Here is a 14,575-nt window from a genome sequence, read left to right as displayed (position 1 = left end):
TGTGGCGCACCGGGTTAGTTGCTCCACTGCATGTGGGATCCTCCCAGACCAGGGCTCATACCCATGTCCCCTGCATTGGCAGGTGGATTCTTTACCACTGTGCCACCAGGGAAGTCCCCACAAACCACTTTTGACATGTTCGATCAGTCACAGTACCTTCTCCATACACTGCACAAATTTTTTGTGTGTTGCAGTTGCAGTTTTACCTTTCTTGAAATAATAAAGCATAATATGCTGAAAATGTTGCTTTTCTTCTTCCATCTCCAATATTAAAATGGCTACACAAAAATTCACCAATTTTGATGTCTTTTTTTAAATGCACGCTGATATGACAGCTGTCACATACAATCTAGCAAAATTGTTTCAAATGATAAAGACAACTAAGTGCTACTAGAGCCATCTTACAGGAAAAAATGAACAAACCTTTTGGCCCACCCAATACTTTTCCTCTCTCGACTAGATGTTTACTTGTACCCTTTATCGTATCCTTTTATAATAAACAGGCAAACAGTAAGTAAGTCAGTTCCCTTGAGTTCTGTGAGCTGCTCTAGCAAATTAATTGAACCCAAGGATAGGATTGTGGGAACCTTATATTTATAGCTGATTGGTTAGAACCATAGTAACAACCTGGCGTTGCAATTGGCAACCAAAGGAGGGGAGCAGTCTTGTGGGACTGAGCCTTAAACCTGTTGGATTGGATGCTGTCTCCACATACATAGTGTCAGAATTGAGTTAAATTGCCTGACATCCAGCTGGTGTCACAGAATTGCTAGGTGTGTGTAACCCCACACACACATTTGGTGTCAGAAATACTGTGAGTGTGATAGTGGTGTGAGAGTAAAGGAGACACACAAGAGAAGAGTAAGTATTTTCTAAACTTACGCCAACTTGGCTAGGGCATGGTACCCAGATATTTGGTCAGTCATTATTCTAGATGCGAAGGTATTTTTTAGATGAGATTAACATTTAAATGAGTAGACTTTGAGTAAAGCAGATTACCTTCCATAATATGAGTGGGCCTTTGAAAAAAGGATAATTTAAATAAGAGAATTAAGCATTTATCCTGCCTTTGCAGTGTGAAATGTATTTCTGGATATCCAGTATTTCTAATTGATGAGGGAAAAATCTTCTTTACAGAAGATTTACAGCAAATTTCTAGCAAATAAATGTAGAAAGAATGATAGCATTATAAAATCATTTTGCAATCCCTAGTTAATTGATTAAAGTAAGAGTCATCAACAGACAAAACTATCAGATGAAAATCAGTGATACATTTTAGCAACAGTAAAATGGGGATAACCAAAGATTATGTGCCTTCTGACAGGATTCAAAATGAATTACTGCTTGTGGGAGGCAGAATAATGCTTGCTCCCCCTGCCCCCAAAGATATCTATGTCCTAATTCCAGAATCTGTGAATATGTTAGGTTACATCGCAGGGGAATTAAGGTTGCAGATGGAATTAAGGTTGTTAATTAGCTGACCTTAAAGAAAAGGAGATTATCCTGGATTATCCACTTGGTCCCCAGTAATCACAACAGTCCTTAAAAGAGGGAAGAAGGAAGGAGAAGAAGAGTTCAGAATGATGCAGTGTGAGGAGGATTCAACCTGTTAACTTTGAAGTTGGAGAAGCGGAGACGAGAACTGAGGAATATGGGCAGCCTTGAGAAGCTGGAAAAGGCAAGGAAGCTCTCCCCTCAAGCCTTCAGAAGGGGAAGCAGCCCGGCCCAAAGCTGAATTTTAGCCCAATGAGATCTATGTGGGACTTCCAACCTATAGAATTGAAAGTAAAAAAAAGTGTGTTGTTTTTAAGCCACTAAGTTTGTGGTAATTTGTTAAAGAGCAATAGAAAACTAATATACCACTTATAAAATTTTTTTTTGCTAAAAAATTGAAACTGAATATAATCAAGCCTCTAAAAACAGCTTCCATTTACAGAAAATATATGGGATAGATGAGCACAGTGCGTGATGCTACAAAGAGGCAGTCAAATTTAAAATGTGGCATATGCTACAGCTCAAATTGCTCAGGCTTCTGCCACAATGTCAGTGTCATGAGGGAAAATACAGGAGATTAGAAGAAACTCAGGAGATGTAAGAACCAAATGTAACCTTGTATCTTGTTTGAAAACTGATTCAAACAAACCAACTGTAAAACATATTTTTTAGGACAGTTGGGAAAATTTTACAATGGGCTACATAGTAAATGGAACTATTGTTGCTTTATAAGGAATACCATTAATGGTTTTGTAATGTTATGTAAGAAAATGTACAGTTTTTAGTGATGCAAACTGAAGTATATAGGAGAAAATGAAATGATGTCTGGGGCTTTACTTTTAAAATTTTTAGAAGGAAGGGAAGAAAGAAAAGAAAAGAAAGAAAGAAAAAGGAAGAGAGATAGAAAGGAGGGAGGGAGGGAGGAAGGGAGGAAGGAAGGAGGAAAGAAGGAGGGAAAAAAGAAAGGAAGAAAAGATGAGGAAGGAAAGAAAAACTGATACAACATATATGCCCAAATCTTGATAATTGTTGAATTTTGGTAATGGGTATATCAGGGTTCACTGTACCTCTCTCTTTATTTCTTTGTATGTTTGAAATGCTTCATTTGAAAACATTTTTAAAGAAAGAAAAAATACATCTAAGAGAATCACTTTTTTTCATGAAAATGTAGTACTTACATGAGTTTTTTGCCTTCCAAGGCAATTTTACTTAAAATTATTTTTCACACATAAGGATCACAGTTAAGGCCAACCCTAAATAAAATTATGGGTTTAGCAGTGTTTACCTTCAGAGCTCCTGTTGCTAGTTTCCCAGGACTTTCTAGTGTTCCTGATCATAAAGCCTTCGAGGAAAAAATTTTTGATAATTTCACTCACATTAAGGTGTAAATGATTACAGATATAAATTAATTAAAATAGAAATAATGCTTTAAGTAAAAAATCTCTAATGGTGGAATGTGAAGCATCATTAAAACTATTTTTTTGTTTTGTTTTTTTAAGAGGGTACTTTTTCTTTAATTACTTCACAAAGCTGACTAAGCTGCCTAAGGTAGTTTAAGAGAATTAAATTTACATGGACCAGAAACCATCTGTCATCCATTCCCAACCAGAGAGTAGCCTAATTTTTGCTTCATCAGCTGCTAAAGGGGCATGGTAGAAGTATTACAGGACTTTGGAGGGAAAGAATCTTGTACTGAACTGTCTGGGTTTTAATACCTAGACCACCACTTACTGGCTGTGTGACCCTGACCAAGTTATCTAGCCTCTCATGCCTCAGCTGCCTCAGCTGTAATTGGGCTCATAGCAGTACCAACCTAAATGGTGGTTGTGAGGATTAACTGAGTTAATACATAGAAAGCAGGTAGAGCAGTTTTCTCGCCTAAAAAGCACTTAATAAATATTAACTATCATATTATCTTTGACACTCCTCTTTTCTATAGGAATGATTAAAAATCAGTTATCCACTGTATTCATAATTAAGGTGTCTGAACAATTGAGAAGGTCGTTATTTGGAGAAATGGCTACTTCTTGGCCAATCTTCTGGTACAATATCCATATATTTTCCAAGCAATTAGTATGTACTTGTTACCTTGTGCAGAGCTTATGAACGATGCAGAAGGATTGAATTTTCCTCCTTTGGAAGAAGTAATCAAATAAAAAAACAAAAGACTTTTTAAGTAATTTCGCTCCAGCTCTTTTCTCCACACCAAATTTTCAAAATTCTATAGCTCATCAATCCACCCAATTCCTTGCTCAATTAAAGACTCTACCCCTACAACATTACTTCCTTTCTTCCACCTCATAACTTTTATAGCTTTATATGCAAAGTGGGGGAATATAACTGACATTTCTCTGCTTAAGTCCAAGAGCAGTTATATGAGCCACCCCCTGGATTAGAAGGGGAAGGAGTCTTCTAGACATTATACCATACCCTTTGCAGGGGGCTCTGGAGTGTTGTAACTCCTGCTGATTTTACAAAGTTCTTCCCGCGCCCCTCACCACCCCCAATTTTTCTTGCCCAAAGCAGTAAGTGAAGGAGTGTGACTCGCCGCAGTAAAGGTCTAGTGAACTTGTCTTTCCTGGGGAAAAAAGCGCTGACACCCTAGGAAGACAAAGTGCTGAAAGGCTGCACTGGTTGATTTGAACTCAGTTCTCGATAAAACATTTATTTAAATGACTGGTTAGCACCAACTGGAAAGCAGAGGGACAGGGATAAAGCGCAGACCTGGTTAGCAGCGCAGACCTGGTTAGCTGCGCATAACAGTTCGCTCCCTGGGCAGGGCTGCGCGGAGCGCCTGCTGGCGGAGTTAAAACAGAGCTACTACGCCTGCGCACACCCTCCTGGGTCACGTGCCGGCGCGGGCCGGGTCTCCGAGATTCTCCGGGACTGAGGTTCGGCAGCCATAAGGGACCGTCAACAAACAGACGAGAGGCGTCAGCCTTTTCCTTTAGGGGGCGGATTCGGGTAGGAGCCGAGCTTTCGGTATGAAACGCCCGTTTCTTCCAGAGGTGGGGAAGTGAGACCCTGTACTGGGCCTGCGGGGCGCCGCCGTACCTTTGTGGAACATGGCCCGCTGTGGGGAGGATAGCGTGGCCCCCGTGGTACTTCTGGAGTCCCCTGGAGTTTGCAGTAAGGGCTTGCAAAGGAAGGGGCCCAGTGAGCGGCGCCGGCTGAAGGCGATGGTGTCGGAGCAGCTCAGCCAGGATCTGCTCAGGTAGGAGGAGGCGGGAACTCAGGCTGCTTCAGCTCTTAAGGCGCCCACCTCCGTACCAGAAACTGGCTCCTCGGTTTCTCCATCCCTCCCTGCTTTGTCCTCCTCACCTCAGGCCACTGCAGGACGCTCACCTGTCTCCTCACTACAAAGCGGGTTCTTTCGCCCTATATAACCAATCCAGAGCACCTCGGAGACCACGTACCAGATTCAAGAAGAAAACCAAAATTACCATCATAGTTCTGTGCAGCACCAGTTTATGCCAAAATAACACGGGTAGGCTTAAGTCTTGAAAGACTCGCTAATGTCGGGGTGGATACAGGTTTCGTGGTCCTGAAACTTACACAACTTTTTGTAAGCTCAAACAATTCTAAGAAAAATGATACAATTAGGTAGAAGAGTATATATTAAAAAAATTTTTTTTGAGTATCTATTTAGAATGAGTAAAAATGGATCAGATTACTGGAGCGTTGGAGGTCTCTTTCTTCTGAGCTCTCTTTAAACGATTTAGCAGAAATGCTATCGTAGAAATACTTCCTGATCGCAACCTGGCTTCCCCTCTCCTCCTAGAATACTCTACAGCCCGCAGCAACTCCCAGCAATTCCCAGTTCCCATGAGGACTCTAGCAAATGGAGAGGCTGTAGTGAATCCAGGAACGCCATCTCAGTTTATAAAGGAAATGAAGCTTGGAAATATTCCCTAGCTAGTTTCCATTTCCACCAAAACATTGATTCTTGAACTTTAGTGTGCATTAGAATCACCTGGAGAGCTTAGATTTACTGAGACCCAGACCTTAATTCTGATACAGTTGGTCTGGGATGGAACGTGAGATTTTTTCATTTCTAGCAAGGTCCCAGGTGATGCTGCTGCCCTGGGTCATACTTTGAGAACTATTGAACTAGTGTAAACATAATTACTATTAATAACAGTTGTGCAGCATTCTACATTTAAAAAGTGCTTACTGTTGCCCACACTTAAGGCTCCACCAGTTACAAACTGAACTTTATAAAGCAAATAAATTTCCTTTTAATTTGGGCCTGTCTATGAGAGATTCTACCTTGTCTCCACCACTGGGGGAATTGATGTACAACATTAAAAAAAATGAGAGTGAAGTTGTTCTGTTTCTAGGATGAATCTCTAAGGATGAGGTACTCCTCTTCAGTGGCTCTATTCTGCTGGCTGTATTGTGAGCCTTGAAGTGTCATGAATTTAAAGAAGATAATACATCTAATTTATATAAAGAAAATGAGGTCATAAGTATAGCAGGTGAACAGTTTATCCTCATCCTAGCAGCAATTAAAGGATAGGATCCTGAAGTCCCAAGTTCTTGTTAGAAGCAAAAGTGTTTTTGTGTGTTTTTTTTTAAACAACTAAAAAATCTCATATACTTACCCAGCCACCTTGAATGCTATGCCAAAGTAATCTTCTTTAAGCACAGCAATAAAGTAGCTAGCACCCACTATATACCTAGTACTGTGCTAGGTTCTGAAAATCAAAGATTAATAAGACATAACTTTGGTGTTGTGCTTGCACTCTACTGAAAAAGGTAATAGCCAAACAGAGATAATGGGGACTGAGGTGATTTGGGGGAGGTTTTATAGGTGATGTTTGAGTGATCTCTTGGGGATTGATTACAAATTGATTAGATAGAGATTAGGAAGGGAGAAGTCAGAGAGTATCTAAACAAGGGGAATGGCTTTTACAAAGGCATAGAGATTTGGAAGAGCTTCATTTATTTTGGGAAAGCAAGTTGTATTGAATTGCTTCAAACAGCAAGGAACAGAGACTCCTCTGCGTTACCTGAGGCAATAGGATATATGGAGAAGTGAGAAAAAATAGGAAACAGCTTCAATAGTCAAAAAGCCAGCTCTGGTGTAGAATTGGAAAGTTGCTTGGGATATGACAGAGGGTCTTATTGTACAATAAGACCTCATTGAGATATGGACCATTGTTCAAGACAATTGTAATAAAAATTCTTATTGCCATCCTATTATTAGCTAGACACTGGGCTGACATGCAGTGTTTTATTTACTCCCCTGTGAGGTAAATCTTGCTGTTATTCCCATTTAACAGATAAGGAAACTGAGCCTTAGAGAAGAGGTGGTGAAGTCAGAGTAAGAACCTTGGCAGTCTGGCTTCAGGGACATTAAAGTGACTTGCCCAAGGTCTCATGACCAGAATATGGACCCAGTCAGTCTACCTTCTCTAAAGTTCTGTAGTTATGCAAAATGATCTTCCAGTAACTTTGTTCCTTCATTTCTGCTTCTCTCCTTACCCATTCCTTTTTCTTACTCTACCTTGGATTTTCTTTGAAACTCTCTTAAGAGTGTGATCAGTTGGCTCTTGATTATTATAGAACATCTCTGCTAGAGTTCACTTGTTTAACTACCACATTGGCTAATGGTTAACCTTGCCTCAGTCTGTTGTCCATTCAGATGTGACTAAGAGCATCAGGGACATGTGGTACAATTTGGTAGGTTTATTTGGAAGGGGATTGTGGGTATGGCAGGCAAAGTAGATGAGGGTGAATGGGTAAACTAAGACTAGACCATAGAGACTCTTCAGTGAAGAATTTGGAATGTATTCTGGAGGCAGTGGAGAAACATTGATGTTTTTTAAATAGAGGATGAACATAATTAGATCTTGAATTGAGGAAAGAAATTGGAAAAAAAAAGGAAACCAACTGGGAGATTTTGTAATAGTCAAGGGATACATAATGGCAGTGAAAACGGACAAGGTGAAACGGATTCCTGTGTGCAATTCACAGGCTTGGTGACCAATTACACGTGGAAACACAGGGAAAGAGAAGCATAAAAGATGGTGCTAATTCTTAGGACATTTGAAAGGGAGGAGTATAGTGAATGTTCAGGAAGCCATATCCAGGAGAAATGAAGATAAGTCTGGAGTTTAAGAGGGAAGTTGGCATAGCAGATGTAGTTCAATGGCTGGTGGCATCACCAGCACCCAGTTGTCTAAGCTAAATATGAGAGACATCCTAGGTTAGTCCCTTCCCTTCACCTTCTACTTCCAGTCACCAACTCCTGCCAGTCTATTACCTAAATATATTTTAAGTTAATCCCTTATTTTCTATCACCATTGTTTCTCTCCTGGCTCACACCCTCTACATCATTCATTTGTGTTGCGCAGTAGTTTTTTTCCCCTTCATTCTCATTTTCCCGTAATTCCCCTTCTACACAACTAACAGGAGATGTTCTGAAAAATAAAATTGCCCTTGTTTTGAACTATTTGATCATTCCCCTTCAACTGTAAGATACAGTTAAACTCTTTGTCTCTTATTCACTTTTATCCGTGCAGCTTCATCTGCCACTTCTTATCCCCTCAATACTCTGCTGACCAGTTTGTAGCTCCACACTCAACACAAACCTCTGTAAGGAGCATGGAGGCAGGAGCTCCCCCATACCTTGCCTTGCTTCCTTGACCAACTCTTACTCAATCTTTAAAATTCCTTTTGGTTTTCCTTTTCTCTATAAGATCTTCTCTTATGTCTGTCCCTGAAAAAAATTTACTAGTTTGTCCTATTGAATATATCACACGCCTTAATTTTTAGACCTGGTCTCCATACTCTTCTACAAACTCCTTGAGGGCAGATACTATGCTTTAGTCCCCTTTATGTCCCCAGTGCTTCGTACATGGTACATGCTCAATAAATTTTTAGTGAGAATTGGGTTTAATCAGTAGTCTAAAATGCTTTAGATAGGTGAATTCAGTAGGTGACAGAGAAATAAGATGGAAAGAAGCTGGGCCTTGACACCACTGAGCCTTTGCTCCAGCCTATCCTTCCTCTAGAGTTTATTATTAGATGAGCCAATAAAACCCTCCTTAATGTTTAAGCAGGTCCGAGTCAGATATTGTTACTTGTAACAGATAACAAGATATGCTTATAACTGATACAGGTAGTTTTATAAAATAAAAAGCACTGTATTTTCACATTAACATTTTTTAAAACATTAACTTTTTTTTATTTGACGAATACTCATGAGCATCTATTATGAACAATGCAGATTCCCTAGTGACAGTTGTATGGCTACCAGCTGCAATGCTTGTTTATTCACTTGGGGAGAAGTGGGGGATGGGTAGAAGGTGGGTGGGAAGGAGGAATAAATGGTGTATTTGTATTGTACAATTTGAGTTTTTATTAATGTTTGGGAGACCAATACATTCTTGCATAACTTTAACAATCGCTTATGAAAATAATTTATTGATTAAAATATTGGCTAAAATGCCTCTATTTGCTCATTGTTTCCAAGGTTCTGAAAGCTTTGTGCTCTGAAGCATTTGTTTTGTTTAGGGTAAAATACAGCCAAATCCAAAAAAGCAGATATTGAGCTCTTGCTATCTAATGAAGGTACACTTTTTGCCTTTGGAGAGTTCATTGTCTGAGTATAATATATTTTAGTTATATGAAAATAATATAATTTTATTATTATAAAAATAATAATGATACAGTGACAGAAGTGCTGTGATAGAGGTATGTACCGAGGGATCAGAGGAAGGAGCCATTAACTGGGTCTTGGGGGAGTGAGTGTCAGTGGCAACATTCTAAGCTTTCAACTGTAATGGATATCTTTATCCATACTTGGACCTCCTGTAGTGTACTAGTGTGATTGCCAGTTATATCCTGCAATACAGAAGTCCTCTGAGAATACATAACTTGCTGATGATAATGTTATACTATATGAAGTATTATTTAATATTTACAGAGCAGAAATATATAGTTACCACACAAAAAACATTGTGACAGTTTCTATTATGATGCTGATTTCTGTTCTTCTATCACTTTACATGTGAGCTTTACCATAACTATGTCTGCACATTAGTAAAGGGATTTGAATGGGCTTTCCTCGAGTCCATCGTTTTAATAATAGATTAGAGCATAGTTCTATTTTTTTGTGGGGTGGGCAATGGAAAAGGGCTTAAATATCACATTCTTGACAGCCAAGCCTGCATTTCAGACTTGGTATTTAACAATAGTCAAAGTGCAGTGTACCAGTTTCTAGACTGGATTGTCTATTATTGCGTGTGGTTTGCTGGTGGTGTTGACTGTTTACTTTTTTTGCTTCAGTTTTAGTAAGATTTTTAAAAATTGATTCAATAGTCAACAATCACATTACTTTGTGTTCTCTTTCCAAAATAAATCTAAATAAAGTACATACATTATAAAGGAAAATCAACATAAGTAGCAGAAGATAAATTTTATTGGTAGAAGGAATTAAAAGGAAAAGATATTTTTTGAAAAAATAGTCTTACTCTTTTAGTGCAATTACCTTTGTTTTCATTATAAATTTTAGAAAATTGCCTTCTAAACCAATGTTAGACAAGGTTCTTTGGATGAACTGAGAATAAACTCATTTTCATACTAACTTTATTTTGTTATCTCTGAATTTTTAGTTTATGTGTTTTTTAAATTATTATTATTATTTTTTGTGGTACGCGGGCCTCTCACTGTTGTGTTCTCTCCCATTGCGGAGCACAGGCTCCGGACGCGCAGGCTCAGCGGCCATGGCTCACGGGCCCAACCGCTCCGCGGCATGTGGGATCTTCCCGGACCGGGGCACGAACCCGTGTCCCCTGCATCGGCAGGCGGACTCTCAACCACTGTGCCACCAGGGAAGCCCTATGTGTTATTTTTAAAGCTTATTTTATAAAAATGGGCATATTATATATTTCTAAGCATCACTAATTAAACTGTGGTTCCTTTTTATTCCTTATAGGCTTCTAAGAGAAGAAGTCCATACAGATGTCACTTTCTCAATAGGTTGTACTTTGTTCAAAGCACACAAAGCAGTCCTTTTAGCAAGGGTTCCTGATTTCTATTTTCATACTGTTGGACATACAAATAAATTAACAAATCATGAACCTGTTGCTGTGGAGAACTTTGAAGCTTCAGAATTTAGAATATTTTTACAGTAAGTGCTTTCTTTATCTTTTTTTCTCTTATATTTAAATCTAATATGTAATTGCTTATTTTTTAAACATATGTGTGTGTTTTTATTTCATGTATTTTCATATCTATTTTATAACCTTCTAACTTAAATTCCATATTATCTTAGTAATTAGTGTTAGTAGAGGCTAAGTATTAGTATTAGAGTCTTTGAGGCTTAGTATTAGGAGAGGCTAATTTCTGCTTGAGATTGATCCTGAGAGAGGAGAAATATATCTGCTTTAGAGAACTGTCTATTCACATCCTTTGTCCATTTTTCAATTGGATTATTTGTCTTTATATCATTGAGTTAGAGGAGATCTTTATGTATTCTGGATATTAGGCTCTTATCAGACATATGATCTGCAAACAGTTTCTCCCAATCAGTGGGTTGTCTTCACTTTCTTGATGGTGTCATTTATAACACAAAAGTTTTAGATTTTTAATGTAGCCTAGTTTATCTAATTTTCTTTTGTCACTTGTACTCCTGCTATTGTAGATAAGAAACCATTGCCTATTCTAGGGTCACAAAGAGTTATTCTTATACTTTCTTCTATGAATTTTTTGGGTCTATGCTTTTAACTCTTACATTTAGGTCTGTGATCCATTTTGAGTTAGTTTCTGTGTATAATGTAAGGAAGGGGACCAACTTTATTCTTTTGTGTGTGAATATCTAGTTGTCCCAGTACTATTTTTGGAGAGACTATTCTTTCTCCATTGGATTGTCTGTACAGCCTTGTTGCAAATCAGTTGCCCATTGCTATGGACTGAATTGTTTCCCTTGAAAATTCATATGTTGAAGCTCTGCTCCCTAATGTGATGGTATTTGGAGATTGTGCCTTTGGGAAGTAAATTAGCTTTAGATGGGACCTCATGATAGGAATAGTGCCCTTATAAGAAGAGACACCAGAGAGCTCGTTCTCTCTCTTTCTCTGCCATGTGAGGGTACAGTGAGAAGGTGACTGACTGCAAGCCACGAAGAGAGTTCTCACCAGAACGCCACCATGGTGGCATCTGATCTTGACATCCAGCCTCCAGAACTGTAAGAAATAATATTCCGTTGTTTAAGCCACCAGTCTATGATTTTTGTTGTGGTAGCCCAAGCTGACTAATACACACATAAACGTTAGGGTTTATTTCCAGTCTCTAAATTCTTTTCCATTGGTCTGTATGTCTGTCCTTAATGCCAGTGCCAATTATCATTTTAACTTTTATGAGAAATCAGAGTTGGATTTTTGTGTTTTTATGTCCTGAATCCTAGGTATTTTTTAGATGCTAGTCTTTTAGTTATTTGCTGACATACTTTTTGCCTATAATCAAAATCATGTTTACTTTAATGTTGAAAATTCTTTTTGGATAATTAAGCTTTAAGTATATGTGTGTGATTTGGTGTATTTTTCTTCATTTTATGCTCTGACAGTTGCTTGAATGATCTGTTTTTATTATTTCAGAGTTTCTTATATGAAGCTCCAATAAGCATAAACAGAAAAATGGGTAACCTTGGCTTCCTCTGTTTGTAAGAACAGTATGACATACAATAATTTAAACAAATACTTTAAGTGCAATTTAGAAAATCATCATCATTTTCCAGTATAGATCATAATGGTTCATCACTGAGTTCCAACCATCAATTTTAAAATATACACTTTTGTTTTTCTAGTAGGTGGTATAGTAGCTTTGTTGTAGAGTAGGCTCTGTGGTCAAGCCAGGTCTACCATTTCTAACTGAGTGAACTTGGACTGATCACTTACATTAGTTTCCTCACCTGAAAAATGGACATAATACCTACCTCATAGCGTTGTTGTGAGGGTTAAATTAGATGCTTAGGAAGCACTTAGCACAGTGACCTGAGATATAGTAAGCACTGAATACATTATAAGTATTATTCATAGTAGTAGCCCTTTGATATTATACATTTCTCCAGCTATTGAGTGTATGTTTAGAAAAAGATGCTTGGGAAAAGTCAAATTTTTATATATTAGAGAAAGAGAAATTACATTAATGTTATCCTTTATTTGTTGTCTTTAAAAGTGTTAGAAAAAAAGATTGAATGAGAGACAGTATGGTAGAGTGGAGGAAGCACTGGACTTGGCAACAAGACAGAGATATGCCTTCTGGCTGTGCATTACCTTGTTTTATGATTTCTTTGAGCCTCAATTTTCTCATGTTTAGAACAAGGACATTGGAGTAAATGGCTTTGTGCTTCCTAGCACTTCACAGTCCTCTGTTTTAAGCACTTAATCACATTCTGTTTTGTGTTAGGTTAGTGAAGTATGTCTGTGGTTATGTAAACTCCTTGAGATTAGATCATCTCATCGATGTGAGCATTCCCAGTGGTATCTCATCAGTGTCTTTCGTATAGAAAGTGCTTGTGATATACCTCCCCCTTTTTTAAAAGGCAGATTGTATTGAAATTTCTCTGTTAATATAAAGCATAAGGAGAGGATTATAATGTGGAGTATTGAGATAACATTTTTTAGTAAAAATTCTGATAACATAGATTTTTAAATTTTTATTGTATGAAATGCAGTCCTTATTAGTATCTTCAATACACATCCTTCTCTTTAAATAACCAATAAAGATTTTGAAGTATTCTGTCATATTGCTACTTATTGTAGGGTCCTTTGCTATGCACTTAAGTTAGCGTAGTAAGTACAGTCTTCGAAGAAATTTTTTATGTACCGTGTCTTCAGATGTGGCTCAAATGATTGGCACTGGAAAGTAGTTCCTGCTTTATGACCTCATGATTAAAATTCAGTAAAAATCTTTGATTTCCTAAGACTTACCACATTATAGTTGTGTGTGCATGTTTGTGTGTATGTGTGCACATGTGTGTGTAGAGGAAAGAAAAAAGGGAAGACCTTTCAATTTTCAATTTAACATCAATAACTGGGAACTGCTAGTATAAAATGTCACTCAGGTAAACACATAGAACAGCAGCACAGTATAAACGATCCCGTCTCCCCTACAGCTTTCTCAGGTGGTGACTATTTTCTCTCCCACATCCCTTACACTAGTACAGCTGAAGTGGATGGAATAGGTGTCTTGTAATATTAACTATATATATTTGTAACTTGGCATCTGGGGCCTCACTAACTGGGGAGAGACTGCCCCTTCCAGATTTAGCTAATTCCCTGAGCATGCCTTTGATATGCAAACCAAGTAATCCTGAATCCATTCCTACACCCACCTCTTCTGTCTGTTTCTTATACTCTAGAAGGCAACACTCTTCTTCCCTAACCATCCCAGAGCCAGGTACCAGACAATTAAAGACCACCCTTATAGCCCAGAGCCCCCTCTCCCCCAAATTACTCAAACTATTTTTTTTTTAATTTTATTTTTTTTTATTAGTTTCTGCTTTATAACAAAGTGAATCAGTCATACATATACATCTGTTCCCACATCCCTTCCCTCATGCATCTCCATCCCTCCCACCCTCCCCATCCCACCCCTCCAGGCGGTCACAAAGCACCGAGCACTCAAACTATTTAATCCTAAACTTGCTCAGCTGCTTACCTTGCCTCACCCATTCCTTCCCACAAAAACCACTTTTGCCTATGCTTTGCTCTCCTTGTTTTGTCTCTAAATAGACCCTGTTGCTTCCCCATGTGACCCTACCTGGCATGGTATTCCCCGTTCCTCTTGTGAACTGTAAGTTGAAAACTATTCACTGGTAATCATCTCCTGATCAGTTGGCCTCACCATACCTGAATAAACCTAAATTCTCAGGTAACTTTTTTTTTGTTGCCACGTGGCTTGCAGGATCTTAGTTCCCCAACCAGGGATTGAACCTAGGCTGCAGCAGTGAAAGCCCAGAATCCTAACCAGTAGGCCACCAGGGAACTCCCCCCAGGTACATTTTAAAACACTTGTGAACTTCATTACTGCCTCTAGACCTTTCTCCCTCCCTTCTTCCTAAACCCCCTAT

General features: G+C 38.5%; 1 protein-coding gene across 3 annotated transcripts in view; it reads left to right on the top strand.

The window, feature by feature from the left end:
• Positions 1 to 4,348: 4,348 nt before the first annotated feature.
• BTBD8 (BTB domain containing 8) overlaps positions 4,349 to 14,575 on the top strand; it is an 89,659-nt gene continuing 79,432 nt past the window's right edge. The window contains exons 1-2 of one of the 3 annotated variants that reach the window (XM_081226542.1): positions 4,349 to 4,708; positions 10,439 to 10,633. In XM_081226542.1, the coding sequence (XP_081082668.1) occupies positions 4,560 to 4,708; positions 10,439 to 10,633 (344 nt within the window). In that variant the 5' untranslated portion in view covers positions 4,349 to 4,559. The remainder of the gene's footprint in view (positions 4,709 to 10,438; positions 10,634 to 14,575) is intronic. The other 2 variants (XM_081226544.1, XM_081226543.1) reach the window with 2 other exon arrangements.

This window comes from Mesoplodon bidens (genome assembly GCF_964165515.1).
Source record: "Mesoplodon bidens genome assembly, chromosome: 2".
In the NCBI taxonomy this organism is placed as follows: Eukaryota; Metazoa; Chordata; class Mammalia; order Artiodactyla; family Ziphiidae; genus Mesoplodon; species Mesoplodon bidens.
Note: the sequence above shows the minus strand (reverse complement) of the source record. Positions and strands in the feature narration are given on the sequence as shown.